This window comes from Didymella exigua (genome assembly GCF_010094145.1).
Source record: "Didymella exigua CBS 183.55 unplaced genomic scaffold M421scaffold_1, whole genome shotgun sequence".
NCBI classification, from domain to species: domain Eukaryota; kingdom Fungi; phylum Ascomycota; class Dothideomycetes; order Pleosporales; family Didymellaceae; genus Didymella; species Didymella exigua.
Genome location: NW_022984775.1, coordinates 257,686 through 283,180, shown reverse-complemented (window position 1 = coordinate 283,180; position 25,495 = coordinate 257,686). Strand labels below are relative to the sequence as shown.

The window sequence follows — 25,495 nt, the reverse complement described above, 5'->3', positions numbered from 1 at the left end:
GACCCCATGGAGAGCCAAGAGCCAAGACTTGCTTCGCACGCTCTCGCTGATGAGGAGGAAACGCCACGTCCTCCCCTTGTTGGCGGAATTTCACGCTGTGCTTGGCTCGTCCAAGACGCACATTCCCTCTTCCACAAATGGCGTGTAGATGAATGCGCCGAGCCAAGCAACGTATCTGCAAGCGGAAGCCAAGACATTGAATGTGAGAAGCATCTCACTGGATGGAATCAACAGAATCGCTATCTGGATCTTCAAGCGAAGCTCCTTCGGGATGTGGATGGCCTGTTTGACGTGCGTGTGGAGGGTTCAATGTAGTCTGAAGTCCGGGGCAAAGACTGGGGCAAGGACCACGGCGTTGGTTACCCCGTCTTGACAGGGAGCTTGGGCCGCTGTACGTGCAGATATATAGATATCGCGGTCCTGCTGTTGAATATCATCCATTCTGTGGAGGTTCCTTTCATTCCTCACAATCACGGGCCTTGTCGACCACCATTGGACCAGGGTACAAAGTCGACTGAAAACAAAGACATCAAAGCCTTCGAGTAATCTCCATCGCAATAATGAGCGGGCGCATCTCTACCGGTGCGAGGATCATCAGATCAATCGTCAAGAATGATGCCGTGAAGACCGATCCCCCAGAGATCTACGGATGGCGCGCCTTTGCCATGGCTGGCTCCGCCTGTTTCGGAGGCATGCTTTTCGGTTTCGATATCGGTACTATCGGAGGTGTTCTCGAGTTGAAGGAGTTTCAGGAGTATGTTCCTCTTCACCGCCCCTCCGCTGGCAGATGACTGACAACATTGAAGGAAATACGATCTTGCGGACAAGACTCCCAAGGACCGAGCCGACCTCAACGCCAACATCGCCTCAACTCTACAAGCTGGATGTTTTATCGGTTGTTTCCTCGCTTCCTGGATGGCTGATAAATGGGGACGCAAGCTTACACTTCAGATCGCCGGTCTCATCACCATCGTTGGTTGTGTCATTCAGGCTGCTGCCTCTGGAAGCATTGCGGCCATGTATATCGGTCGTCTCGTCGCAGGTGTCGGTGTCGGAGAAGCCTCCATGGTTGTCCCTCTGTACATCTCTGAAAACGCTCCTCGTGCCATTCGTGGTGGTCTCACCGGTCTCTACCAGCTCTTCATTGCAACTGGAACATGTCTGGCTTTCTGGGTCAACTACGGTTCGCTGATGCACATCTCCGGCTCCCAGGCTGTATACATGGTTCCTCTTGCTCTCCAGGCTCTTCCAGCTGTTCTTCTCGTCGGCTGCATGGCTCTGAACAAGGAGTCTCCTCGGTTCCTCGCCAAACAGGATCGTTGGGAGGAGGCCACCTCTGTACTTGCCCGTGTCCGCAACCTGCCTGCGTCTCACGAGTACGTCGCCGCCGAGTTGAAGGATATTGCCGACCAACTTGAGCATGAGCGCATGCTTATCGCTGGTGCCTCCATCAAGGATCTTCTCAAGGAGATGTTCACCATTCCCGGTAACCGTAAGCGCGCTCTTCTATCCATCGGCCTCATGATTTGTCAACAGATGACGGGTACCAATGCAATTAACTACTACGCCCCACAAATTTTTAAAGCCCTCGGTCTGGAAGGGAATGAGGTGAAACTCTTCGCCACTGGTATATACGGCATTGTCAAGATGATCGCCTGTCTTGCCTTCTTGATCTTCGCCGCCGATTCTCTTGGTCGACGCCGCTCTCTTCTCTGGACTTCCATCGCCCAGGGTCTCGCTATGCTGTACATCGGTCTGTACATGCGCTTCGACCCTCCCAAGGGCACTCCATTCCCGGTGCCACCTGCTGGTTACTTTGCTCTCGTCTGCGTCTTCCTCTTCGCCGGTTTCTTCCAGTTCGGCTGGGGCCCTGTCTGCTGGATCTACGTTTCTGAGATTCCTGCTGCTCGTCTTCGATCGCTCAACGTCGCCATCGCTGCTGCCACCCAGTGGCTCTTCAATTTCGGTATGTTGAATGTGTAATTCATGTCTGGCTTGTACTAACCTTTCACTTAGTTGTCGCTCGTGCTACACCAAACATGATGACCACTGTTGGATTCAACGGTTACGGAACCTTCCTCATCTACGGAACCTTCTGTTTCTCCATGTTTTTCTTCGTCTGGTTCCTGGTTCCCGAGACCAAGGGTCTGTCCCTTGAGAAGATGGATGACCTCTTCGGTATCACCGAGCTCATCAAAAACATCGAGGCAGACCGCGAGGGCCGTGCGTCCGTCAACGAGGTCGGTCTCGACGGAAAGGAAGTCGTCCGCGAGGAGCGCAAAGAGGTTGCACCCAGCTCGCACTAGTCAATACTTGAGTCGCTTGGCCGTAGCCGCTAGAACGAAGACCTTGGCTGTTGCTTGTCTTTGGTCATGTAAAGTGGCACATCTTCGTATGAAGCAGTAATAAGTCACGACTTCGAGTCGCTCTTTGTTTGACTGTGCCATGCCTTGATCGTGCTGTGAAGCTGTGTGAAGTTGGACAAGGCATGAGTGACGAAGTGTCAACATAGGGAGCTTTGAGTTGCAAGTCGTATCTGCGTTTTTGTACAGCAGCTGTGAAGCAATTTATCGCCCAGAACCAAGTGAAGAGTATGCAGCCTGTCACTACAGGGTGTGAACAGAGGAAGGAGGTAGCGTTGGATAATATATTTAAGGGCGGGGAAGCCTAATTTATGTAGGCGGAGGGACAGGCAATAGGGAGCACTCGTGTAGTGCGTGCAGGGTGAAGCATCGAGTCATGTGACAGGAATCCAACCAACACAGGTCTGTCATATGCACATGGCCTGCCATCCCACGATTGTCCGCGCCCTAGGCGTCTTTCAGCGGGTTCTCGTCTGCCTCAAGAATGCCCTTCTTGATAAGCTCCTCAGGGTTGGGCCGACTCTGTAACCCCTTCTCGAGGCTGTCAGCCTTCATGTGGTGTTCGAGCTCTCTCTGCTTCTCTTGCAGGGCAGGTGCAGCGTTCGACGCTGGCAGGATGTTTCGCTGGATGAGGTCGTCACGATCAGGGCGGGTATTGAGGCCTTTCTTAAGGTTATCGGTCGCGCGCTGGCGTTCGAGCTCGAGGGCTTTGGCTTGGAGGGCGCTGAGACATGGTCAGCTGAAGTGCATGCAGCATTGGACATCAACTCCAGATGCGCGAGCATAAGAAGGAAAGCGCGTACGGAGCTGTAGTAGTATCCAAGAGGATGTGCCTGTTCTTCAAGTCTTGAGCCTCCGGGCGGTGCTGCAGATGCTTCTCTAAGCTGTTGCGCCTCTCATTGCTGCGAACGGGCGAGATTGGGGTAGCGTCGACAGTGTTAGTGTCAGTAGAAGCCATGGTGAGTGGTGGTCAGCGGATTCAGTAGGGTCAAGGTGTAATCAGTGGCGGATGCAGCTGGAGCTTCGCGGGTTTCGTGTACTTATGGGAGCTCGCGGAGGTGAGGGCAGCTTATGAGGGGATCGCGGCGGCTGGAAGCGTCGAAACAAAGCTGCTGCGGCTGCCAGGTGAACCTGAAGCGGGGCAACCACGATCCCTGCGTATAGCAACGGCCTTCGTCATACGCCGCTGTCTTGGTCAGGCACGGGTCTCACGAACAACAGAACGATCACTGCGCTGCCATCATGGTGTGATGGTTGTATTCGTCGCTAGCTCAGGTTCTGGGCATGACGTACCCACGCACGGCCTCTTCCTCTCATTACCACATCCACGTACAAAGACAACAGGAAGCAAAAATGCATCCAGGAAGCATTAGATGAGGCTGCAAATCCTTTCAGACTGATCCTATCCCCTTGATCCAGGTACATGCATAGACCTTGGACTCTGATACCCTCCCCTACCAAGCTTTGACTCCACATGAAGCGCATGTCACGGTACCTTAATATGGACGAACATCCCCTCCTAGGCGCCTCTACAAACTCGAAATGACTACTCCATATCAGCAAACCCCCACTGAATAAGAACGGAAGCTCACCTGTATGCCTCGCATGCTTCGTCACCGTCTTCGTCGTTGTCGTCATCGCCGTAATTGGTGAACAACTCGTTACCATCGTCGCAGTGTTACCCGGGTTGAACCTCACAGTACGGCATGGCTACAGCTTGTCAGCAGAGTCTTCTTCAACGCATTCTTTATTGAAACATTACGTACGAGGCCTACACCGAACTGTCTGGTAGACAGCGTACAGCCAACACCACAATTGGTGTACGATGTGTATGTCAAGGTACTGCTGTGACTCGTGCAGACCCTGCCGAAAGAGGGCTGTTTGAAGATGATGTGGGTGCATATCGGTACTGCTGTGACTGCTGATGATGCTGTCCCGACTTGTTCGACCTGTGGTAATGCTAGTCTGGTGATGTGTAAATACAATTGCGAGGAATGGGCGATGGCCAGACAACGCACACTTGTGCCACCAGCACGGCGAAGACGAGACTGATGGTAGCTGAACACATCTTGAGGAGTTGGATTGCTCCTCAAAGTTCAACAGAGATAAATGATCACCATGTATGCACTGCTCCACGGATAATAAGGCTTGATGGCATCAAGCATTGTAGTACCTCGCCAGACTCGTGGGCTGCCTGTGTAATGTAGATCAATAAATGGGTAAAGGCACACGACCAATGCCCAACGAGGGTAACAAGATTGACAGTTGTGGAATGGGAACAATGGTTGTGTGGAATGATGCACAGGTACACATTCCTGAGGATGCGTCACTGCGGTAATGAAGTCAACGTGTTTGTGAGAAGATCATTTAATTACCACATTAGCCATTTACCTAAACCATTCACAGGCCTCCCGCACTAATATACAGAATGCCTTTGCTCCACGCTTGAGTTATTGAAGTTCGTAAACAGACTATCGAAGACGGCAGGAAGGCTGGGCATTTTCAGCCACCAATCTGTTGTCGACACTTTTCCACCTGGGACGCTCTCAAGAGTGGTTTGTCCCACTTTGCAATTTGTTCGAAGATTCGATTGGATGATGTTACTCATGTCGAGTTGGTCATATCCAGACGATGATGACGTGCTTAGGCACCATCGTCATCACCGATACGGAGAGCACCCTCGCGGTTCAGGCCGTTGGCCCAGAAACCACCGAGATCGACGTCGGTCTCGCGGAGCTTAGCGTGGGTGATAATCAACCAAGTACCGAAGACGGGCTTAGCAAGGACATCAAGGATGGCGTAGGCGATGATCTCGCCATCAACACCAACGCGGCGAGCACCGTCAGCAAAGCCCCAAACACTGATACTGTTAGCGATTATTACTCATGTGATGTTGGCAAGGGCTTACATTGGGTAGGCCGTCCACAGGATGAAGGTGTAGGTGGCGATGGAGAGGAAGAACGAAGAGACGTTCTGGCCCTTGGCCTGCACAGCGGCACGGCCGTTGACAGCGAGCTGCCAGACGACAACGAGATAGGCGAAGCAGGCAATGGTGTACCATCCCCACTTAGCAGGAGTACCCTCTGAGCCGAAAGCAGCGAAGAGACCAGTGAGAACCATGATCAGATCAGCGACAATGGCGAGGGTGAGGTGAGCACCGTTCATGCCAGCCAGGAGACCAAGGTCAAGGAGCAGAAGGGGAGTGGTGATAGCCCAGTCGACGTAGCGGGCCCAGAAGACCTGACGGTGGATCTCGTGGTGGGTGTCAGGGACGTGGTCATGCTGCTCACGAACGTGAATCTTGTGAATGGAGACACCCTCGCCGACGGCCATGGCGAAGTAGGAGATTGCAGCCGTGATGGTGATCAGAGTCGTGATGACATAGAAGAGGCGCTTTTGCTGCGAGGCTGTCAGGCGGCTGCTCATTGTTGTGAACCTGCGCTACTTACCACTGGGACCCTCCAGGCGAGACCGGAGAAGACACCAGAAGAGATCAACATAATGATGAAGACAACCCATAGTGTCTTTGTGCCAGTCTCACCGACGAATTGCTTGTCGGGTGTGTCGGGAAGGACGGTAGGGATGGGCGAGACGCCGCCTGTGGCAGTGGGAAGGGGAATCATGGATGTCTTCTTGAGAACCTCTTCGAATGCGTCGACAATCATGGTGACGGTGGTGGAGCTGTTAATTGAGTGACAGCGATACCTCGATTGAAGGATGAAAAGTCGGAGAGTGTCCAGCAGCGGCTGAGGTTATAAAGAGAGTGCAGGCAACAGCTCGGAGGGCTTCATGGTGTCACCTGCCCCGAGCTTTTGCAGGAGCTGTACCAAGTAGGAAGTCACGACGTCATCTCCCCTCACTCATGCGGAGGCCATTGGCTGCTGGTGACGACGGGACGGTTGGAGCTGGATCGCAGTCCAAGCGCCGTCAAACAACACGATGCAGAGGTAGACGAACGGCGTGTAGCCCCTTGGTACCTGTGGAACTATCAATTGATGAGACTTTGTATTTTGCGGTAGACACCTCGTGGGTGCAGTGCTGTGTTGCTCACGCCCGGAGGATTCGCGATGTGCACAGCCATGGAAAACCGTAAATGCCATCATCGATCGCCATCGACCGATGTACCCCACATCTGGGCTGTACCAAGGTAAAGGATCGCACTCTGGATGTCTCGTATGACAGCCACGTGACATCGACTCAACCAATTCCCGCCTCCATCGCTGCAGGTTTGAAGGTGTCTCGTCCGCCGCCTTGCGACACTGGCAGAAACAGGGTTTTTGAACAAACGGAGATTCCTCCGCTCAGCCAAGACGTACGACTGCAAGCACGCGCAGGTGAGGAGATTCCAGTTGCGCAAGATAAAGTGCGCAACTGGAAACGCAATAATGGCTTCTCGCTCAATGTCCTGCATTTCATCACGAGTAACATATTCATCATTCAGATGACTGCGCGATCGCTGTCCTGTCCACAGCCCTGCGCAAGGCAGACTGGAGTTCTGCTGAAGCTCTGTTGTTCCCTCCAGCCGACCTCGGAGTCGTAGGGTGCCCTCCAAAATTTATTCCTCGTCCAGCTTTTGAACAGCCTTGGCTATGCTGTCTGTGTCGGTATCGAACATCGAGCACGCCAGTTTTCTCACACTTGCCCTTCGATGTTCCATTGCGAGATGCGTTCCCAGATGGTCAGTTGAGTACCGATACTTCACCTGCTCGTCTTCGATGAGCCACGGCCATTTACTTCACAGCATATCTTACCAACACTACACACTCAATTTCTTAATACAGATATTAAAAATTCACGCAGAATGCTAATAATCTTAGCTTCTACATGCGTATAATTTGTCAAGAATTCTTATCTATGCGTTTGTGTTAGCATGAGGTGTTGGTGTTGAGGTGTGAATGCTAAGTGGCTCATCGGAGACGCTCGGGTGCAGTACACCTCGATCAGCACAACCCACGCTTCTTCTCACTCTACGAGGGGCTTACGAGGATGGCAGGCAACAGCGCGTAGGTATCGGCAAACGTGTGTTGGTGCCGCTACAACTGCGGTGCTGCAAGCCCTTGCCGTTGGACACTTGATCAAAAATTTGGATGGTGTCGTCGGTGATATGGCTCGAAGTAGGACCACTGCCCGACAACGTCGCTGATCGAGAGAGGCCCATCGTTCACGAGCGTTCGGGTCCTGCCTGAAGGAGGTCTGCGTACCGCAAGGCATACGCGGCAGGCAGGTCGTTGTTGAGGTAGGCATTAAGAACGCAATGTCCGCTCCGCTCACACAAAAACTCAGTCGAAGCCATGGTATTGGACCATCATGAAGCCGGGCTGGGGATGATAGCCTTTTAAAGAGTCACAGAGTTACAGGTATCCTGGACTACAGCTCCGGTAATGCGGTTCGCTTGTGTCGTTGAGTGCCCTGCAGTATGCCAAACCTTGGTACTACCACTGTACAACACCACGCACAATGATTCTCGATACGATGAGGCATCCAACGAGCGCGATCACAGCAACGTTTTTCCATGCAAAACGAACGAATGGCGATAGAAGCAGCACGCGGAGTTTGCGCCATTCATATTCATTTGCTCACACAGTGACGGAAACGGCAGGTTTGTTGCTTAGCGCAGACATCAAGGTGCTCCCACGGCTGTTGAGCCTGCCAATTTTTCAAGCTGCACCAAGCCCCCGTAAGGATTTCTTCCGTACGGCCATCGAGGTACTCCATTGCTTATTTCCCTCGGCGCATTAAGAGGACCTGCACCCCAAGCCTTTTAACTCGCAGGACAGAAACCGCCGAGCAGGGATCGACCACACCGAGACCCAGTATCTGTCAATTCACCGAGGCTAGTGAGATACGCCATTTGCATACCTACTATAAGGCGACCTCGTCCTCATTTTCCTCAATTCGACCTGGTCCTACCCTGATTCAGTAGTACCCGACTACATTCGCCATGGACGCTGCAGCTATGGAACTTGCACGGCTCGTGCTACGACAGGATGCTGGCTCTGATTCAGAGGCAACACCTGCCTGCGCAAGCTCCAACGACTACGACGGCCGCATGGGTGTGCGCATCTCGTCAATCTTCGTTATCCTCGTGGGCTCACTATGGGGTGAGTTACTTCCGTTGGTAGTACATTATGTATTCTGTTGATTGGTGTTCGATGTGTATATCACGTCGGGCGCCCTGCACTTTCACCTGAGAGGCCTACTGCGCCGCTACCATATATCACTATATCATTCACTGACATTCACAAGGCGCCATCTTCCCCACATTTGCCAAACGTGCGAGGACAAAGCTCGTACCTGCCTGGACCTTCTTCGTGGCCAAGTACTTCGGATCCGGTGTCATCATTACGACAGCTTTCATCCATCTTCTTGCACCTGCCAACGAGGCTCTCGGCAACCCTTGTCTTGTCGGTCAAACGATTTCCTCAGACACTTACCCATGGCCCGAGGCGATCGCTCTCATGACCGCCTTCGTCATGTTCTTCCTGGAGCTAATGACCATGCGCTACGCTAAGTTCGGAGACCATGACCACGGCGACAGCCACTCTCACAGTCACGGCGACGAGCACAGTTTGGAGGACAAGCGCGCCACTCCTGAAGAAACGATATCCCAGCCTTCCCATGTCCGCGGTGAGGATCACCTTGGCCACCAACGCGACCACACGGACAACTCAGCTCTTAGCCCAAATTGGGAAGCCCAGGGCATCATCCCTGAGACCTACGCCGCGCAGCTCACCGCTGTTTTCATTCTCGAGTTCGGCGTCATCTTCCACTCCATCTTCGTTGGTCTCACCCTTGCGGTCGCCGGTGACGAGTTCATCACGCTATACATTGTGCTCGTCTTCCACCAGACGTTTGAAGGACTCGGTCTGGGCGCGCGTCTCGCCGAGGTGCCGTGGCCGCGGAGCAAGCGCTGGACACCGTACCTGCTAGGTCTCGGGTACGGCGTCTCAACACCCATTGCTATTGCTATTGGCCTCGGTGTGCGAACCACGTTTGCGCCAGAGTCGCAGACCACGCTGATCGTGAACGGCATCTTCGACTCGATCAGTGCGGGAATTCTCATTTACACTGGTCTGGTTGAATTGATGGCGCATGAGTTCATGTTCAGCCCGTACATGCAGAAGGGACCTGTTAGCCGAACACTGTATGCTTTTGGCTTGATGGTTCTCGGTGCTGGCTTGATGGCTCTGCTTGGGTTCTGGGCTTAGAGATCGAGAATTGGTTGATAGGGGCGAATAACTTTTCTGCTTTTGCGCATAGAGAGAGATATACCCTAGATTGTGGTGGAGGAGAGCATATCTCTTAGTGGAAACTCGTACCAGGGGTACGTAATGGGACATGACTTTTTATGAGCATATAAGCAGAGGAGGGCTGCTACGAGGCGGCCAGGAATGCATACACACCATCTTCACACCTGTTATTCTCCCGCGTTGTGATGTTGCCGTGTCTCAGGACAAGTTGACAATGCATTGCGCCAATTGCAGAGCTAAGTATGATTGTATTCCAGACTACGGAACGGATTCTGATCGATCGGGGGTATCTCATGAAAACACACAATGGAGTAGCAGTCCACTACTCTTGATAAATGCCAGCCTTGCCGAAGCCTTGGACACAGGCCAATGTGAAGTCAAACGCTAGTGTTGTGCCAACATGCATCCCAGTGACTCGCCCATAATACATTAACAGCCAAATGGAAGATCTGGGACGTGATGTCCAGAATGAGGACACTCTATAGCACGAGAGGACCAATGAGATTCGTTATCGCAGCAGAGTGGTGTGTTGCGCCGAGTGCGCCGCCCGAGTAAGCAAGAAGCGAAGCAAAAACTGCAAGAGAACGCCGGACCGGATGACGAGCGCCATGATATATGCGAGAGATGACAAACGAGATAAGGTCGAGGTGCAAAAGGGGCTATGATGTCTCGAGGTCATCGATAGCGGCGTGAAGGTAAGATAGTTTGTCGCCAAAGGGCGAGCCGAGCGGTGAGAACTCCTCTGGTAGATCGTGGCCATCGTGCTTCACACGGCCGACATCGACACCGCTGTCGCGGTTTTCTGCTCGGGCGAAGTCGGGTACAGGTGGGTCGAGAGTGTCTGCAGCGCGTTGCGGAGGGCTCCAGGGGCTGAGAAGACCCCGTGCCTCTTCGTGCTCGGTAGTCTCCTCCTCTTCGTCGTCTTCAACAACGAGCACGCGGCCTCCAATTCGGACCTCGCTGACATTGACCTTGTAGTCAAGTGCCTTCTGTGCGTCCTTAATAAGCTGATCTGTCCAGCTGAGGCACCGCTTGAGGCTCTCATTCATCTTCTGGCTATCCATGAGCAGGTCGCGGTGCTTGGCCAGGTCCAGCTGGAGACGCTTCTCGTCCTCGATACGGTATGACTCGTCACGCTCTGCTTGGACGTTGGTTTCAAGCCCGCTCTCGTCGAACGAAGAGTCACTGCTCTCAACTTCTTCCTCTGAGGGCATCTCCTCTTCTTCCTCAACTTCGGACATATCAGAGAGGTCGCTTGCCTTCTTTGCAGTGAAAGTGTCTAGGGTCGAACCGATAGCGTCCATCGAGAAGCGGCCTGCGCGACTCATTCGACGCAGACGTTTCAACTCTGCCTTTTGCTTGCGCATTTCTTTCTCCAACGAGCGGTTGATGGCGAGAAGGGACGAGTTGCTGATCTCGAGATCGAGAACCTTGCGCTCCCGTCGAGCATTTGCTGCTAAGTCGTTCATCATCTCAAGCACGCTCTTTTCTCCGGCAGGCTTGGTTGGACTTGCCAGTCCGGGTGAGGGCAGAGCGTTTTGGCTGATGGCCAGGGGTGACGGTGTAGGCGCAGTGTTGTCGCCCACCGATGAGCCGTTACTGACGACGCGGTTTCCGTAGAACACGGGACTCGGCGTAGTAGTGTAGCCTTCGTGGGAAGGTACTCTTCTGAGATCTGCGACAGAGTCTATCGATGACAGACTGGCGCTCTTGTAGTGTCCGGGTCTGCTGAGCGAAGATGTGACGCTCGACCGTCGTCTCGAGTTGTCAGGCTCTTCGGACACACTGATACCAGACAAGACGGATAGGGCAGAGTTGCGAGTATGCAGGTTTGGTCGCATAATCTGTGAAGCACCTTTGCGATAAGACAGGTGCCCCCAATCCTTGGTTGGCGAGGCCGCGCGACCCGGGGGTCCCTGAGGGGCCGCAGTCGGGTTCCGCGCCAGGTCTGGTACAGTCCCAGTGAGTGTAGGACTCAACATTGGCGGAGCACGCACTTCTGGAGTCGAGTCTGCATGAAGGAACTTGCTCTCGAGCTGCGGCCTGCCAACGGTCGATGAAGTCTTTCCCACATTTGATCGTGAACCAATAGCCGATGAAGGACGGCCGACGGCTGAAGAGGGTGGCGACGGGACGGTAGGTCGTTGTGGGCTGTTGACCTGATCGCCATTTGCATGAAAGAAGACGGCGGCCTTCTTCTGGGGTGCTCTCTGAGGTGGCACCTGCTCCCTGGGCGACTTGACGCTGCTCGCATGGAAGAACATCGGTGATGCATCTTTCGCCTGACTGGCCTCCGGCGGCGTGTGGTTGTAGATGTTCGACAACGGTAGTCGCGGTGTGGGCATTGCATTATGGTTGCTACCCCCCACAGTGCTCCGGGGTCTGTGGTTCGCATTTATTGCAGGCCCACTTTGAGCAGAACCGTGCTCTCTATGCGCAAAATCGATCGTGGACGAGGGGCGCGAGCTGCTAGGGGTAGTCGCAGGAGAGGCATTGGGCGTGGATGAGTTACTGCTCACGCCTACCCGCGACCTCCGTGTCGTTGTGCGCGGTGTGACATTGGCGCTGAGGAGCGCCTTGGAGGAGGGCGTGTCCTCCTTGACGGGGGCGGCGAGCCGCGGGGTGACTCCATTGGCGCTGCGCAGCGTGCGACTTATCTGCGAAGAGCTGCTGGAGGGTGTGGATGGAGCAAGGGCGAGGCGTGGGGTTATGGGTGTCTTCCCGTTTGCGGCGGTCCGGTTGCTAGCGAGCGCAGGCTTCAGAGGCCGTGAGTGGTTAGGGGTATTTCGGTCGATGGGCATTCTCCAGGTAGTCGAGTGGTGTTAGTGGAGGAGAAGTGCGCCTGTACAGAGGCAGATCATGGCCGTGGGAGGTGGCAATGAGGCGGTTGCTGGGGGGTTCGGTGCTTGTGATGGTCGATTGTTTGGTTTGGTGTTTCTCGGGCGGAGGCGGTGGACAAGGGTTCAATGGGCGGTGGAAGCGGAAGTGTGGGTACCCCGCGCTACAATGGAAGTGATCGTTTCTTTCCTGCAGTCGCAGCCGTATCCATCTCTCTCAGGAGTCAGCGAGGGGGCCTTTGGGTGGGGAGTGTGTCTGTTGTGATGTGATTAGATAGAGCCTGTGGCCGGGACGAACCCTGGAGTGCTGCAGGGCAGAGCCGCCGAGCACTACTGCAGCCTTAGCGTCTTGTAGCGCGTCATATTATCGTCAAGCCATCTCTCGCCATAGGCACTGCAACACTTCAGTCTGTGGTCACGATGCCGCTGCATTTAACATGACCAGTAGCGCGCCTACATCCACCCTTTCACCGTCGCACTTGCCTCCGCAGCCTACCTCGACCGAGCCTCCTGCCCGACATGTCCCCACTGACGCAACGGACGCGTCCGGAACAGCGGCGCCTCCCACCATGAACGCGTCGAGCGACACCCCTGCACCACCAGACCTGCGCCAGAGCACTCGAGCTGTGCGCGCACCTTCCCAGGCACCAGATCCCCCACAGCCTATTGTTTCGAACGAGCATGACTCCCTCAAGTACCATTTACTAGGGCCCTCACTCACCAAAGCGGGCCAGGACACAGTCGACCAACAGAAGGTCTCAGAAATTATATATAACGCGTCGAAAGGCTCAAAATTCTTCAACAACGAGCAAGCCAAGGACAAGAATCTCACTGAGAAGATCACGAGAATCTTAGCGAAGAAGGCACAGCTAGAGAAACACGACCTCTCGGCAGATCTACGCCGTGCAGATGACTACATTGCAGAGCTGGAACTTGGTCGAGACTTGAGCCAGACGATTGTCCATCTCGACTGCGATGCATTCTACGCAGCGGTCGAGGAGCTGGACAGGCCGGAGCTGAAGGACGTACCCATGGCAGTGGGAAAGGGTGTACTTACTACTTGCAACTACCATGCAAGGAAGTTTGGATGTCGTTCAGGCATGGCAGGCTTTGTCGCTATGAAGTTATGTCCTCAGCTCATCTGCGTGCCTCTCAACTTCTCCAAGTACATGGCTAAGGCGCAGGAAGTTCGAGAGGTGCTGGCCTTGTATGACGCCAACTTTGAGAGTGCGAGCTGCGATGAAGCGTATCTCAACATCACGCAGTACTGCGAGGATCACCACATGAGTCCTGAGGAAGTCGTCAGCCAACTACGAGCTGAAGTTTTTGAAAAGGCCAAGATCACTGTCTCTGCTGGACTCGCTGCTAATGCGAAGCTGGCAAAGATTGGTTCGAACAAGAACAAACCTAACGGGCAATTTTTTCTGCCAAGCGATCGACGGACGATAATGGAGTTCATGAAGACCATGCCAACTCGAAAGGTCAACGGCATTGGACGTGTTTTCGAGCGTGAACTAGATGCCATTGGTGTCAAGACTTGCGGAGACATCTATGCGTATCGAGGCTATCTGGCCCAGCTCTTTGGTCAGAAAGCGTTTCGATTCCTGATGCAATGCTACCTTGGTCTCGGACGCACCAAAATCCAACAACCTGAAGAATCTCACCGCAAGAGCGTTGGCACTGAGACGACATTCAGAGAACTTGGGTCGCAGGACGCCCTCCGGGCGAAGCTACGATGGGTCGCTGAAGAGCTCGAAGGTGACCTGAAGCGCACCGAGTACAAAGGCAGAACTCTGTGCATCAAGATCAAGCTTGCCACGTACGAAGTCCACACGCGTCAGGCTACACCACCATTTGCAGTGCAGCGTGCAGACGATCTGTACAGGTACAGCTTACCAATGCTTGAGAAGTTGATGAAAGAGATTCCAAACATGAAGCTCCGACTCATGGGTTTACGAGTTACGCACATCATTAGTACGAAGAAGCCTGGCATCGATTTCTTCGGGCGCAACAGGCTCAACGGAAACACGCCAACGAAGAAGAGAGTCAACCGGACTGGTGGAGAGTGGGAGATCTGGCCCGAGCAGGACTTCGAGGAGGCTGCAGCACGAGAGCGTGATGACGAGATGAACGAACTGGAGCAACTGTCACAAGAGTACGAGAGGGCTCACATTCAAGAGGACACTGGCGCAACCGTTGCACCTCAGCTTGAGCCAGGAGCAGAGGAGCAGTGGACATGTCCGATCTGCACGCTCCCACAAGTCCCAGACGACGGCACCTTCAACGCGCACATCGACTTCTGCCTTTCTCGCGACACGATCAAACAAGCTGTCAAGTCCACTGCGCCGGCACCACCGCCACCGTCTCTCGACCGGCAGCCCAGCGTGCCAAAGCCAGTGCAGAGGAAAGGCAAGCGAGCGCGATCGAAGAACGAGGCACAGCCTTCAGAGGAGCTGGCGCGCGAGAAGAGGAAGGCCTTCTTCTTCGCTGGAGGGAGCTGACTGAAGCCATTGGAGCAGTAACAGACTTTACCCATGTATGTCATGTGGACACAATAATGATACTCATAATTGTATACGAACAATAGGTGCATCCTGTCATGTTATGCTGCTGTTCAAGCAAGGCTGCTTCGTCGCCTACCCTAGACTTTGGTTCGAGCGTGTGTGGTGTACGAGAGATCGATCTCGCCCGAGAAGTGACGTTCGCCTGGACATGAAAGCCTCTAGCACGCGTCACTTGTATTGGATGGGAGGATGCTCGATCCAGAGCTTGCCTATGAGAGAGCTTACGAATCACCTGGCAAAGACGAGGTCTATGTGATGTCGACCGTCCCACCGAAGACAAGGCTTGCAGAGGTCCTGGGAAGCTTTCAGCCCGCTCGCAGACACGGCTCAATTCAATCTGATCTGATTGTTCCACATGAGAATCAGAGCGACACGTTGGACCTCGCGCGGCGACCATCACGGGTTTCAAAGCACAGGTCTCAAAGCACAGAGGGGGAGATTCAAAGCACAGAGGGGGAGATTCAAAGCACAGAGGGGGAGATTCAGAGCACAGAGGAGGAGATTCAGAGCACAGAGGGGGAGATTCAGAGCACAGAGGGGGAGATTCAGAGCACAGAGGGGGAGATTCAAAGCACAGAGGGGGAGATTCAGAGCACAGAGGGGGAGGTGCAACAGCATCAGCACAAACGAAAAGGATACGTGCACAGCTCTATGACTACATTACAAAAGCGCTCACCCACACACAAGTCGCCTACTCAATCAGCAAGCTGTTGAGCCTCGCTTCTGTGGCAATGACATCCAGCGCCTGTCTAACCTCGAGCACTCTCCTGCACTCGCTCAGCCAGTCCTTGCTCAGCACCTTGGCCCACCCCTGCAGGCCGTTCATCTCGCGTGCCGCCGCATCGAGATGGCCCTCCTCGAGCAGGATCTCGGTGCGCGCGAGCACAGCCTCGACGTCGCCGCCGACGGCTAGGCCAGACTTCTTGAACAGCACCTTGGACATGGCGAGCGAGGCGAGGTGGGACGCGACACCGGCGTCTTCTGGGAGGAGCGCGGCTTTCCTGACTTCCGAGGCGACGCGGCGGAAGCGGTCGATCAGGAGAGCGGAGCTGGGGATGCCGCGCTGGTAGGCGGTGGGGTTGATGCTGGAGATGGCGGCGCTGACGACGGGGTCATCGGCGGCAATCTCCTTGAGGGCTGCGAGCTCAGTGACGAAAGGCTTGGGGACGACCTGTGTCTCGAGGGCAGACTTGACGGCCTCGACGGCGACGACGAGGTGCTGAGTCTTGAGGTTGGCGTCGACGACCGAGTTCCACTCGGCCGTGAGCTTCTCGAGCTCGTGGACCGAGTTGGAGAGGTCGTTGAGCTTGCCCAGACGACCCTCGCGCTCGGCCTCGACACGGTCGCGGACGTTCTGGGTGAAGTTGTTCTGGAGCTGGATGCTCTGCTCGAGGAGCTCGTTCTTGAGCTTGGCCTCGTAGACCTTGTGGGCGGCGTCGAGCTCCGACCTGACCTTGCCCTTGTAGGCCTGCTGCAGGCGCTCGCGCTCGTTCTCGTACTCCTCCTTCCAGTGTGTCTCCTGCTCCTGCATCTGGTGGTCGAGGCGCTGGACGAGCTCCTTGGCGGCCTCGTCAAACTCGGCGTGGGCGGCCTTGACCTTGTCCTCGGCCTCCTTCTTCAGGCTGTCCTTGAGCAGGTTGATGTCAGAGACGACCTTGGCGAGCTCGGACTTGGCCTTGTCCAGAGCCGAGTTGTACTTTCCGCCGTGTGTCTTGTCCGCGTTGACTACTGTGATGAGGTCGTTGACAATCTTGACGACGTCCTGGACGACAGGCTCGCCCGCAGAGGGCACGCTCAGGTGGTCAATCTGGGAGATGGGCCCGGAGGGCCCATCGAGCACGACCGTCTTGGGCTCGGCGGTTGTCGCGGCCGGGCCGGGCTTCTCCCTCTGCTCGTCCGCCTTCTTCGACTCCTGGACGTTCTTGGGCGCCGTGTGCTCGTTCGAGCCAACGCGCGGCTGCTGGGCCGGCTTGGCGGCGGGGTTGTTGTCGCTGACAGCGCTGGTGTGGGGGTCCTCGGCGATGCGGGAGGTCAGTCCGCTGCGGCCGGGGATGGTGACCTTGTTCTCGCCCGAGATCTGGTGGTGCAGCTTGGGCTGGTCGCCGCGGGCAGGGAACCGGCGCCTGAACTCGCGCTCCTCAAAGTAGGCGACGGCATCCTCGCCAAAGGGGACGTACTCGGTGAAGAAGTCGTGGAAGTTGTCGGAGAGCAGCGAGTAGTAGACGCCGCCGGCGTAGCCGAGGCCAGACAGGATGGTGACCCACAGCAGGAAGCGGCGGAACCTGCGCTTCTTGGGCTTGGGCTTGATGGGGTCGGGCGCGACGCTCGCGGTGCCGGGGCCGGTTGGGGGCGTGGTCGCGGGCTGGACGACGGGGGCCGAGCGCGATGCGGTGCCGGCGAGCCTGGCGGCGCTGGCGGCGCTGTTCACCACGGTCGTCTCGGGCGCCGGCGGGGCTCTGGGGACTTCAGACGGCGGAATGGTCGCCTGCTGGAGGGACGCCGGGCGCGCAGGGTCGGCGGTGGGCTCGACGAGCGGCGCCGGGTTGGGGACGGCTGTCTGGTCCAGCGGTTTGTCGTCGGCGTACCAGCGCTGGGCGACGCGCCATTGCGGGCGGGCGGCGCGTGCCAATGGCCGGGCAGCAGGACGGGCCGCGAGGATCGAAGCGCGCAGCATGCTGGACGGCCTGCGGATGGCGGCGATGGGGGAGATGAGGGCGGCGGAGGTGTTTGGTGGGCCGGTGCAGCCAACAGAGCTTGAAGCACCCGGCCAACGTCAACGACGCCCGTGCGCTGCCGGGCGCACGACGCACGACGCACGACGCACGACGCGGCACTACATGGAAAGTTCAGACTGTCTCTCCTTCACATGCTTCCCGCCGGGCGCGCCATGTCCAGCCAGGTCCCGGCACACCACCGTCTGCAGTGAGCGTGTGTTCCTGAACATCCGACTGACACCTGTGCGACACCTGCGCGCCGTCCATACGCTCCACGTCGCGCGCAGGTCTCGGAATGCCGTCCGGATGCGGCGTCGGCAGCGCGCTCGCTGAGTGCATCGTGGCCCCTACATTCTTGCTGCTTGCTGCTTGCTGCTTGCTGCTTGCTGCCGTCTCCTTGTAGTCGCCGTCACCTTGTAGTCGCCGTCTCCTTATAGTCCGCCCATGTCCATGTTTCCCGTCTTCGCTGACACTCGCATTACTCGTTCACGCGTCCGCCAGCTGTAACTGTGCGACGTCATGTCCTGACCCTGTTGCTACCCGAGTAGGCAGCCGCATTTGCCAGTTTACTTTACTACCAGTTTACTACCAGCTTACTACCAGTTTACTGCCAGTTTACTGCCAGTCTACTGCCAGTCTACTGCCAGTCTACTTCCCCTCGACAGCCTCCACATCTGGAAGCCCCACAAAAGTCCTTCGATGAGTTCTTTCTGCAGGCACATCTTCTTCGCTGCTCAGCTCTATCCGTCGCACACTCTTGCCCAAAGCCTGTCTACGACCATCTTGCGCTGGTCCTCGCACATTCCAACGTCCCAGCTCCAGCCTTCCTCACACCTGCAGCCATGGACGACACGCACCATCCCGACGGCCCTACGCCCAAAAAGCCGCGTCGCAGCAGCTTCACCTGCAGCACCAAAACCTGCGCCGTGCAGCACTACCCTCAAAACACAATGAAGCAGTCGCAGATCCTCACTCCACCGCTCACACCACCGCACTCCCCGCGCTCATCCACGTCGACACCAGCCCGCAAGCTGCCCCGCAAAGAAGACCGCACTACGTCCAAAGTTCACTTCGGTCTGCACACGTCCATGCCCGCCAGCAACCTCACCACCGGCCTCACCAGCAACCTCACCACCGGCCTCACCAGCAACCTCACCACCGGCCTCACCAGCAATCTCACCACCGACCTCACCACCGACCTCACCAGCAATCTCACCACCGACCTCACCAGCAACCTCACCACCGACCTCACCACCCGCGCCGCATGCACGTCCGAGCCCAGTCTCTGGCCACTCCGTGGGTCCTGCTTTGAACCCGAGACCAGCGCCGCAACGCCGCCCCGGCTCGCCAGCGCGGAGAACAGGTGGAGTCGTCTTCTCGAGAGGGCGGCGTCTTCGAACCGCGACCGGCACCGCGCGCGTCTGGAGGGCGACGGCTGGGCCTTTGTGGCCGGGCGGTACAGCGACGAGCTGCACGAGCTGAGCGACGAGAGCGCCGAGAGTCTCGACGACGAGTTCGATGTCGTTGTTCTTGCGCGGGAGAGCCTGGGCTGTTGAACCGCTCGAGCACCTGCTCAGCGCATACCCTGCACGGCCTCTATGTTGTTTGTTTTTCTGCTTGATAGATTCTTGGGTTTTTGACGCGCATATGATGATACCCCGGCCGAATTTCCTAGACCACGCACTGGTGCGTCTGGCGCACGATTGAGTAGAGCCACCACACGTCACGAGAGCTTGTCCACGGAACGTTAGCCTCGCTTGATATTGCGTCTTGGGAAATCTTGTAGATTATTACTAGCAAGGCATGCAAAGGACCCAAAGCGGAGAGAGCAATGTGAACCTCGTATTTAGGAAGTCGCAGTCACGCAATCTCCCCTACACACAGAACGAAGAATCGACATGGGTCACACAATCTGCGCGTACAGACATGAGCACGGGTCGCCTGGACAACACCATGGCGCCAAAAGGCGGTTGCGAATAAATCTTCTTTGACAACTTGGTGTTATATGAACTGCATCGCCTCACTTGCAACGCTTACAACACAGACAAATCTGGTGCGCTGTTGTATCGCTTGTGGGGGGGGGGGCCTCTGCTGGTATCTGCGTCGAGTATACCGTCACCATTCCAGACTCCTGCAAATGTGGCCGATTGCTTGCGATTTATGCTAAAAGACGCTAAGATACGCTAAGATTGGGCATTGCTGGGAACACGGACGGATTTGAATCTCCCGGACATCTGTCTGGACCGCAAAATTCGTGACTCGAAAACTGGGCGCCCAAGTCTGTTTGAGGTTTGCGCGTCTAGACTTCGAGTCCGCCGATTCTGCTATTCACAAGAGGGAGGCCTGTGAAGAGGGAGCTGACAGAAAGGTGGCGCCAGGGTTGAAGCACTTTGGATGGGTCGACCACTCAGCACACTCGTCATACTAATACTGAGGTGCTGAGAAGCCGCCGCCCATCTGTGCCTGCTGGGCCGCTGCCATGGCCTGCGCATGCTCCTGTTGCCGTTGAGGCAGGTCGTTGAACCATGGGTGCTGTAGCGAAGCCGTCGCTGACACACGCATCTCGGGTCGCAGCTGGAGCATGCTGTTCAGCAGGTTGAGACCGACTTGGTCGACCTGGGGCAGGATGAGTCGCAGGTCTTGTGTGGCGTAGACTGGAAAGTTGCCCTTGTACTCGGGGAACTGCGAGATGCCCGGCCACGATCGTTCCGAGGGTGTGCCCATCAGTCTAAAGATCTTTTGAAGCTGGTCCTCGTTTGTAGTCCCGGGGAAGAGCGGTCGCCCAGTGTACATCTCGGCCATGATGCAGCCTGCAGACCAGATGTCGATGCTTGTGTTGTATGTGCGACTGCCCAGAAGGACGTCAGGCGCGCGGTACCAGAGGGTGACGACCTCGTTGGAAAAAGTGTTGACGGGGATGCCGAACGCGCGGGCAAGACCGAAATCTGCTAGCTTCAACTGCCCTCGGTTGTTGATGAGCAGGTTCTGGGGCTTCAGGTCGCGGTGCAGGACGCGGTTGTCGTGGCAGAAGGCGATGCCACGCATCAGCTGGTACATGAACGACTTGATGGTGGGCGGGTCAAGGGCGCCGCGGTCACCGCGCGAGTCCATGTAGCGCTTCAGGTCCTTGTCCATGAACTCGAAGACGAGCATCAGCTTGTTCTCGGTGTGGATAACATCATGCAACAGGACAATGTTCTCGTGGCGCAGCTCCTTCATAAGGGAAATCTCGCGGATGGCTGTCGAGGGCGTGCCTTCTTCCGAGTCGAGGTGGATCTCCTTGAGCGCGACCAGCTCGCCCGTCTGGCGGTTGCGGCCCTTGAATACCTGCCCGTCGTCAGCACCGGGGGCTTGCAATGGCTGCACTGTGGCTGCATGCATGTCTGTACCGTTGCATAGGTGCCCTCGCCGAGCTTCTCGAGCTGCTGGAAGCTGCTGGGGTTCCGTCGTGAGTCCATGTTGCGCTGTATAGTCCTGCCGTCGCCGAGGTTACGCACGGATATCGAGGACTCGGTGCGGAAGGGGACAGCGAAGGTGCCAGCGATGGCCGGCTTGAGGCTGCCGGGGGGCGGGCGGTCGGTGTACTTCCAGAGCTCGGCGCCTGCAGTCGTGATCTGGCTGGCGATACGCAGAAGCGGCGGCGGGGAGGTCGAGCGGTCGTGGGCGGGGGTAGAAGACGCCGTGGTGAATGCTGGCGTAGAAATATGGGCGCGGAGGGGCACAAGTAGCGGTGATCAGCGACAGCGGTGTTGGTGGGTACGGTGTTCAGGAACATGAGTCGCTGTCGAGTGAGGGACGTGGGGCGGCCTTGTCCGCGCCTACCAAACAGCCCAGTCCTCCGGCGCCGATTCGACTCCTCTGTAAATATGAGCACCGCGCTTGCAGAACAAATGAGGACAAGGAGAGCATCGTTTGCACGTGTGATCGAAATGATCGCAGATATATACAGACCAGTCAAGACTGACTGAACATGGGAAGGCCGCACATGTATGCTTACAATTAGATACCCAACTGGGCCCCTTACTAACAGATATCTAATTCCACAAACGTCCAGCGCTTAGCCCTTTGGTGCAGCCGCACTACCTCTTTTCTACAAGCAGGAAGTGCATGGCGAGGTAGGCGAGGATAACGAACGCACCAGCAAACACACCCAGTCCAACGCAGTCTTTCCACAGCGCCATGACATCGAAGCCGAACGAACTCAGAATTGCTGATCCGGGTACCTCGATGTCGATTCCGTACTTATGATCGACGAGCGACAAGTACTTCACCTCGTTGACGATGAGGCCCTCAAACGCGTAGTGGAAGATTGACAGCTGGCTTGTCGTTAGCTCGTTATATTTACTCGATTGACGGTTGCACTTACTGTTTGCAGCCACTTCGCAAGCGGCGGGATACTTTCCTTGTTCAGGAAAAACCCAGAGAAGAGAAGACTGAAGAGCATAACCAGCACACCGACCAGGTTGGCGACGCCAGAGTTGCGGAACACGGTGCCAATGAACAAGAAGATGGCGGCGGCCGAAAGATTGAAGAGCACCAGGAAGAGGATAAACTTCAAGAAGTTGGCCCATGCAGGGATGAGACCTGTCATTGGGTACACAATGATACCCAGGATGATGGGAGGCAGAAGGCGCAGCGGGATGATGTCGAACAGGACCTTGGCTGCAAAGTACGAAGGTGGAGAGTAGTAGCCCTTGGCACGCTCACGCGTGAAGAGCAGCCTCTCAGGCGCGAAGACGGTCAGGATGGTCAGACTACTGAAGGCGAACAGGGCCAAAACGAAGACGAAGAGACCAAGACGATTCTGGAAGCCCTTGATATCGTCGGTGAGACCGTAGAAGAGGAAGCCCAAGAAGACCGCGAGAACAATGGCGATAGCGTAGTGGGTAAGCATCAGCATCGGGTTGCGGTACAGGTTGCGCCAGGTACGTCGAGACAAGATCACAAACTGACCGAGCAGACCAACCTTGCGGTATCCCCTGAGCTTCCCAGCTGCAACAAAGCCGTTTGCTTCAGCGTGACCGTTCGCACCATTGGCTTCGTCGGCGCTTGCAACAGATTTCGAGATGTCTTCGTGGATACCAGCTGCAACATCTGACGTTGCATATGCAGTGATCAGAGCGTCCAGGTTCGTGCCAGTGCCGCCGTCCGCTGGGGGCGGGAGCTCATCGAGATCATCGAGAATCTGTGCCGGCGGTGCACCTTGTTGACGCGACAGTTTTAGCCATTGTGCCTTGGCAGCCTCTTGACGATCGTACGGGCCTTCATCGTCGGTCTTGGGGGATTGCGTACCGTCAACTGGAGCAGTGCTCTTCTTCCTGGTGAAGAGCTCGCGTTCTTGCTGCTGCTTGATCGATGTCCTTCGCTTGCTCTTGGGCCGGATGCTGGAGTTGGCTGGGCTTGTGGCCAGGTCACTCGCGCTCATGTTAGTAATACTCGGTATGGACTTGACTGCAATTGCACTGCTCGCGCTGGTGTGAAGACCGTCTCTGGTGAAGAGAGAGTTGTCATCGTCAATGGGACGATGGACAGCGCTGGCATGCATCGTAAGATCGACCAAGTAGTCGGCAATGTTGAACCCAGGTGGGCAGGTGTAGCCGATATTATCAAAGTACGCCTGGCAATTGTCGAACGGACCAGAGTACACGACTCTACCCTTAGCGAGAAGAACCAGCTGGTCGAAAAGCGCAACGATGTTGGATCTCGGCTGGTGAATAGTGAAGACGACCGTTCTGTTGTAGTTCTTGACCAGGTTCGCAAGGCACTCGACGACGTTGAATGCGTTGAAGGCGTCCAAGCCACTCGTGGGCTCGTCCAGGAAGAGGATGCTAGGGGATGTGACTAGCTCGCAGGCGATTCCAACACGACGCTTCTCTCCACCAGAGATACCACGACCGGTCTCCTCAGAACCAATGAGCTGATTGCGAATGTGGTAGATACCAAGTTGACGTTCGACATCTTCGACCTTCTGTTCTTTGTAGGCGCGACTCATGTCTTTGGGTAGGCGCAGTAAAGCCGAATCGAGAATCGTCTCGTGCACAGTAAGCGTGGGCAGTAGGGTATCTTCCTGGTCAACGAAGCCAATGACGCTTCTAAACTCGTCGTCACGAATTTTTTGGCCGTTCAGATAAAAGTCTCCGCAAGCTGCACCTATCTTGTTCTTGCGAGCCAAGATGTCCAGGAAAGTAGTTTTGCCCGCACCTGAAGCTCCCATGATCGCAAGGAGCTCGCCAGGATGAACAGCACCAGAGATGCCAGACAGGATCTGCTTGCCCTTGAGATTGTAGCCAACGTTCTCGAACATCAGCGCAGCCGGTTTGTGGTCCCCGAGAAGTTTGGCGTTGTCTTCCTCCTCGTCATCAGAGAGGTGGATCGCGCCGTATTTATTCCTCTCGGCGCGGTGTGTGAGGTACCAGATGGCAAGGATTGCGGCCACGATAAATAACGCGACAGAGGCTATGACCCCGGCAATCAGAGGGGTGTTGATCTTCTTGATAGGTCGCTCATATCCGGGAACCTGGTTCTGATACAAACATTCTCCAGTGTCGCACTTGAGCAGGATGCTCTCGTCGCCGAAAATGCTAGAGATGAGGTCGTTCATAGCAGGCTCTGAGAAAGAGCTCCCTGATTCGCCACTCCTTTCGGAGGCGATAGACTTGAACTCGGCAGGACCGCGAATTGACTCCTTCAAGAAGTCCCCGATATCAATCGAGCCAGCTTCTCCACAAAGCATTCTGTCCGGTACGCAGGCGCATTCGATGTTCTCGCAGCGGTAAAGGGTGGTGTTGCGGTCGGATTCGGCTACCCAATCGGAAGAGCATGTGTCGAGGGCGCAATAGAAGGATTCCCGCTGGTCAACCCAGACTACGATCATTAGTTGGGTGCAACAGATCATGGTCGAATGTAAGCTTACATTGAAAGTTACACTCTTCGGTCTCAGCGTTACAAGAGAAAGTCGCCTGTGGTTTCTTATCCTTCAGTTGGTCCAGGATCTTCTTGTTCGTAATGTCGCAAATCTGGAAGTTCTCCTTGACCAACTGACCATCCTTGTAGCAGACGCCACCTTCACCATCAGGCATCATAGCGTTGCAGGCATCGTTTGTTTGACAGACATTGCAGTTGATGCCACCCCAGCCCTCGTCACACTGGCACTCTTTCTCGCTGCCTCTTGGTGACCTGTCTTTGCCTTTGGGCAGAGATCCGCACAGTGGCTCTGAACAGTCTTCCCCTCCAAACCCAGGCCCACAACTACAGCGCCCATTTGCTTTGCTACATTCGGCGAACTGCTGGCACTTGAAGTCCTCGAGGTTGCAGTTGAAGCAGGGTGGGCAGCCATCGGGACGGTCGCCGTAGATAGAGAAGAGCGAGTCGGGCGCTTCAGCGACGGAATAATTCGCGTAGGTTTTGTATGCTATCGAGGGCCCCGCCAGACTCAACAGAGTCGCCAGCGAGGCCGTCCATGGTGCTGAGCGCATGGTGTATGCGAGTGGCGCGGCGGCCTGATAGCTCCACTCGAGCTATGCCGAGCTCTTGTATCGTCGATAACGTCAAGCGGTCGTGCAGGGACAATAATGCAGGTGGAAGGAGCGAATGGCAACAGCGCAGGAGCCTAAAAGCTCACAGAAGTGCAGACACAAAGAGTGAGGTGCGGTCAAGGTGGCCAGACGCAGGTCACGGCTGTGCTATCATCCTCGAATGACGCTTGCTGGGACCGTGCAGCTTGGGAGGCTGGGCGCACGGGACAAATGCAGAAGGACCTACTGCAAC

General features: G+C 55.9%; 12 protein-coding genes across 12 annotated transcripts; 4 read left to right on the top strand and 8 right to left on the bottom strand.

Annotated features, from left to right (window-relative positions):
- Window positions 1-560: 560 nt before the first annotated feature.
- On the top strand, window positions 561-2,306 carry M421DRAFT_96963 (general substrate transporter; the record flags this gene model as incomplete). Its single annotated transcript, XM_033598446.1, has 3 exons — window positions 561-754; window positions 807-1,966; window positions 2,017-2,306. 3 exons carry the CDS (start codon window positions 561-563, stop codon window positions 2,304-2,306), a joined length of 1,644 nt encoding a protein of 547 aa, XP_033454161.1.
- A 504-nt stretch (window positions 2,307-2,810) lies between these two features.
- M421DRAFT_94 (RPEL repeat protein) lies at window positions 2,811-3,321 on the bottom strand (the record flags this gene model as incomplete). The annotated part of the gene is made up of 2 exons (XM_033598163.1): window positions 2,811-3,087; window positions 3,167-3,321. 2 exons carry the CDS (start codon window positions 3,319-3,321, stop codon window positions 2,811-2,813), a joined length of 432 nt encoding a protein of 143 aa, XP_033454160.1.
- Window positions 3,322-3,629: 308 nt separating this feature from the next.
- M421DRAFT_87981 (uncharacterized protein) lies at window positions 3,630-4,431 on the bottom strand (the record flags this gene model as incomplete). Its single annotated transcript, XM_033597617.1, has 3 exons — window positions 3,630-4,073; window positions 4,130-4,328; window positions 4,382-4,431. The coding sequence occupies 3 exons, from the start codon at window positions 4,429-4,431 to the stop codon at window positions 3,630-3,632; spliced, it is 693 nt and encodes a 230-aa protein (XP_033454159.1).
- A 246-nt stretch (window positions 4,432-4,677) lies between these two features.
- M421DRAFT_388253 (family A G protein-coupled receptor-like protein) lies at window positions 4,678-6,028 on the bottom strand (the record flags this gene model as incomplete). Its single annotated transcript, XM_033589940.1, has 3 exons — window positions 4,678-5,229; window positions 5,272-5,762; window positions 5,813-6,028. The coding sequence occupies 3 exons, from the start codon at window positions 6,026-6,028 to the stop codon at window positions 5,007-5,009; spliced, it is 930 nt and encodes a 309-aa protein (XP_033454158.1). The 3' UTR covers window positions 4,678-5,006.
- Window positions 6,029-7,030: 1,002 nt separating this feature from the next.
- On the bottom strand, window positions 7,031-7,649 carry M421DRAFT_414964 (uncharacterized protein). Its single transcript, XM_033590517.1, has 3 exons — window positions 7,346-7,649; window positions 7,115-7,215; window positions 7,031-7,065 (listed from the first exon to the last, which is right to left on the bottom strand). Exons 1-2 carry the CDS (start codon window positions 7,519-7,521, stop codon window positions 7,212-7,214), a joined length of 180 nt encoding a protein of 59 aa, XP_033454157.1. The 5' UTR covers window positions 7,522-7,649; the 3' UTR covers window positions 7,031-7,065; window positions 7,115-7,211.
- A 655-nt stretch (window positions 7,650-8,304) lies between these two features.
- M421DRAFT_50149 (membrane zinc transporter) lies at window positions 8,305-9,571 on the top strand (the record flags this gene model as incomplete). Its single annotated transcript, XM_033594801.1, has 2 exons — window positions 8,305-8,464; window positions 8,610-9,571. 2 exons carry the CDS (start codon window positions 8,305-8,307, stop codon window positions 9,569-9,571), a joined length of 1,122 nt encoding a protein of 373 aa, XP_033454156.1.
- A 701-nt stretch (window positions 9,572-10,272) lies between these two features.
- Window positions 10,273-12,414, bottom strand: M421DRAFT_51331 (uncharacterized protein; the record flags this gene model as incomplete). The annotated part of the gene is made up of 2 exons (XM_033594924.1): window positions 10,273-11,643; window positions 11,686-12,414. The coding sequence occupies 2 exons, from the start codon at window positions 12,412-12,414 to the stop codon at window positions 10,273-10,275; spliced, it is 2,100 nt and encodes a 699-aa protein (XP_033454155.1).
- Window positions 12,415-12,848: 434 nt separating this feature from the next.
- On the top strand, window positions 12,849-15,042 carry M421DRAFT_414960 (DNA/RNA polymerase). Its single transcript, XM_033590516.1, has one exon. It carries the CDS (start codon window positions 12,888-12,890, stop codon window positions 14,949-14,951), a length of 2,064 nt encoding a protein of 687 aa, XP_033454154.1. The 5' UTR covers window positions 12,849-12,887; the 3' UTR covers window positions 14,952-15,042.
- A 532-nt stretch (window positions 15,043-15,574) lies between these two features.
- Window positions 15,575-17,809, bottom strand: M421DRAFT_414959 (uncharacterized protein). Its single transcript, XM_033590515.1, has one exon. The coding sequence runs from the start codon at window positions 17,686-17,688 to the stop codon at window positions 15,706-15,708; it is 1,983 nt and encodes a 660-aa protein (XP_033454153.1). The 5' UTR covers window positions 17,689-17,809; the 3' UTR covers window positions 15,575-15,705.
- A 761-nt stretch (window positions 17,810-18,570) lies between these two features.
- On the top strand, window positions 18,571-19,284 carry M421DRAFT_88 (uncharacterized protein; the record flags this gene model as incomplete). Its single annotated transcript, XM_033597620.1, has 1 exon — window positions 18,571-19,284. One exon carries the CDS (start codon window positions 18,571-18,573, stop codon window positions 19,282-19,284), a length of 714 nt encoding a protein of 237 aa, XP_033454152.1.
- Window positions 19,285-19,475: 191 nt separating this feature from the next.
- M421DRAFT_96957 (cyclin-dependent protein kinase) lies at window positions 19,476-21,186 on the bottom strand (the record flags this gene model as incomplete). Its single annotated transcript, XM_033598445.1, has 3 exons — window positions 19,476-19,484; window positions 20,213-21,055; window positions 21,118-21,186. 3 exons carry the CDS (start codon window positions 21,184-21,186, stop codon window positions 19,476-19,478), a joined length of 921 nt encoding a protein of 306 aa, XP_033454151.1.
- Window positions 21,187-21,624: 438 nt separating this feature from the next.
- Window positions 21,625-25,376, bottom strand: M421DRAFT_414956 (uncharacterized protein). The gene is made up of 3 exons (XM_033590514.1): window positions 24,642-25,376; window positions 22,095-24,592; window positions 21,625-22,044 (listed from the first exon to the last, which is right to left on the bottom strand). Exons 1-3 carry the CDS (start codon window positions 25,201-25,203, stop codon window positions 21,808-21,810), a joined length of 3,297 nt encoding a protein of 1,098 aa, XP_033454150.1. The 5' UTR covers window positions 25,204-25,376; the 3' UTR covers window positions 21,625-21,807.
- Window positions 25,377-25,495: the final 119 nt, after the last annotated feature.

Coding starts and splice junctions, on each gene's coding strand:
- M421DRAFT_414956 (XM_033590514.1), bottom strand. CDS start 25,203: ATGCGCTCAGCACCATGGACGGCCTCGCTGGCGACTCTGTTGAGTCTG. Junction 24,593..24,641: donor CGAAGAGTGTAACTTTCAAT/GTAAGCTTACAT, acceptor TAATGATCGTAG/TCTGGGTTGACCAGCGGGAA. Junction 22,045..22,094: donor TTGCGAAGTGGCTGCAAACA/GTAAGTGCAACC, acceptor ACGACAAGCCAG/CTGTCAATCTTCCACTACGC.
- M421DRAFT_414960 (XM_033590516.1), top strand. CDS start 12,888: ATGACCAGTAGCGCGCCTACATCCACCCTTTCACCGTCGCACTTGCCT.
- M421DRAFT_414959 (XM_033590515.1), bottom strand. CDS start 17,688: ATGCTGCGCGCTTCGATCCTCGCGGCCCGTCCTGCTGCCCGGCCATTG.
- M421DRAFT_414964 (XM_033590517.1), bottom strand. CDS start 7,521: ATGGGCCTCTCTCGATCAGCGACGTTGTCGGGCAGTGGTCCTACTTCG.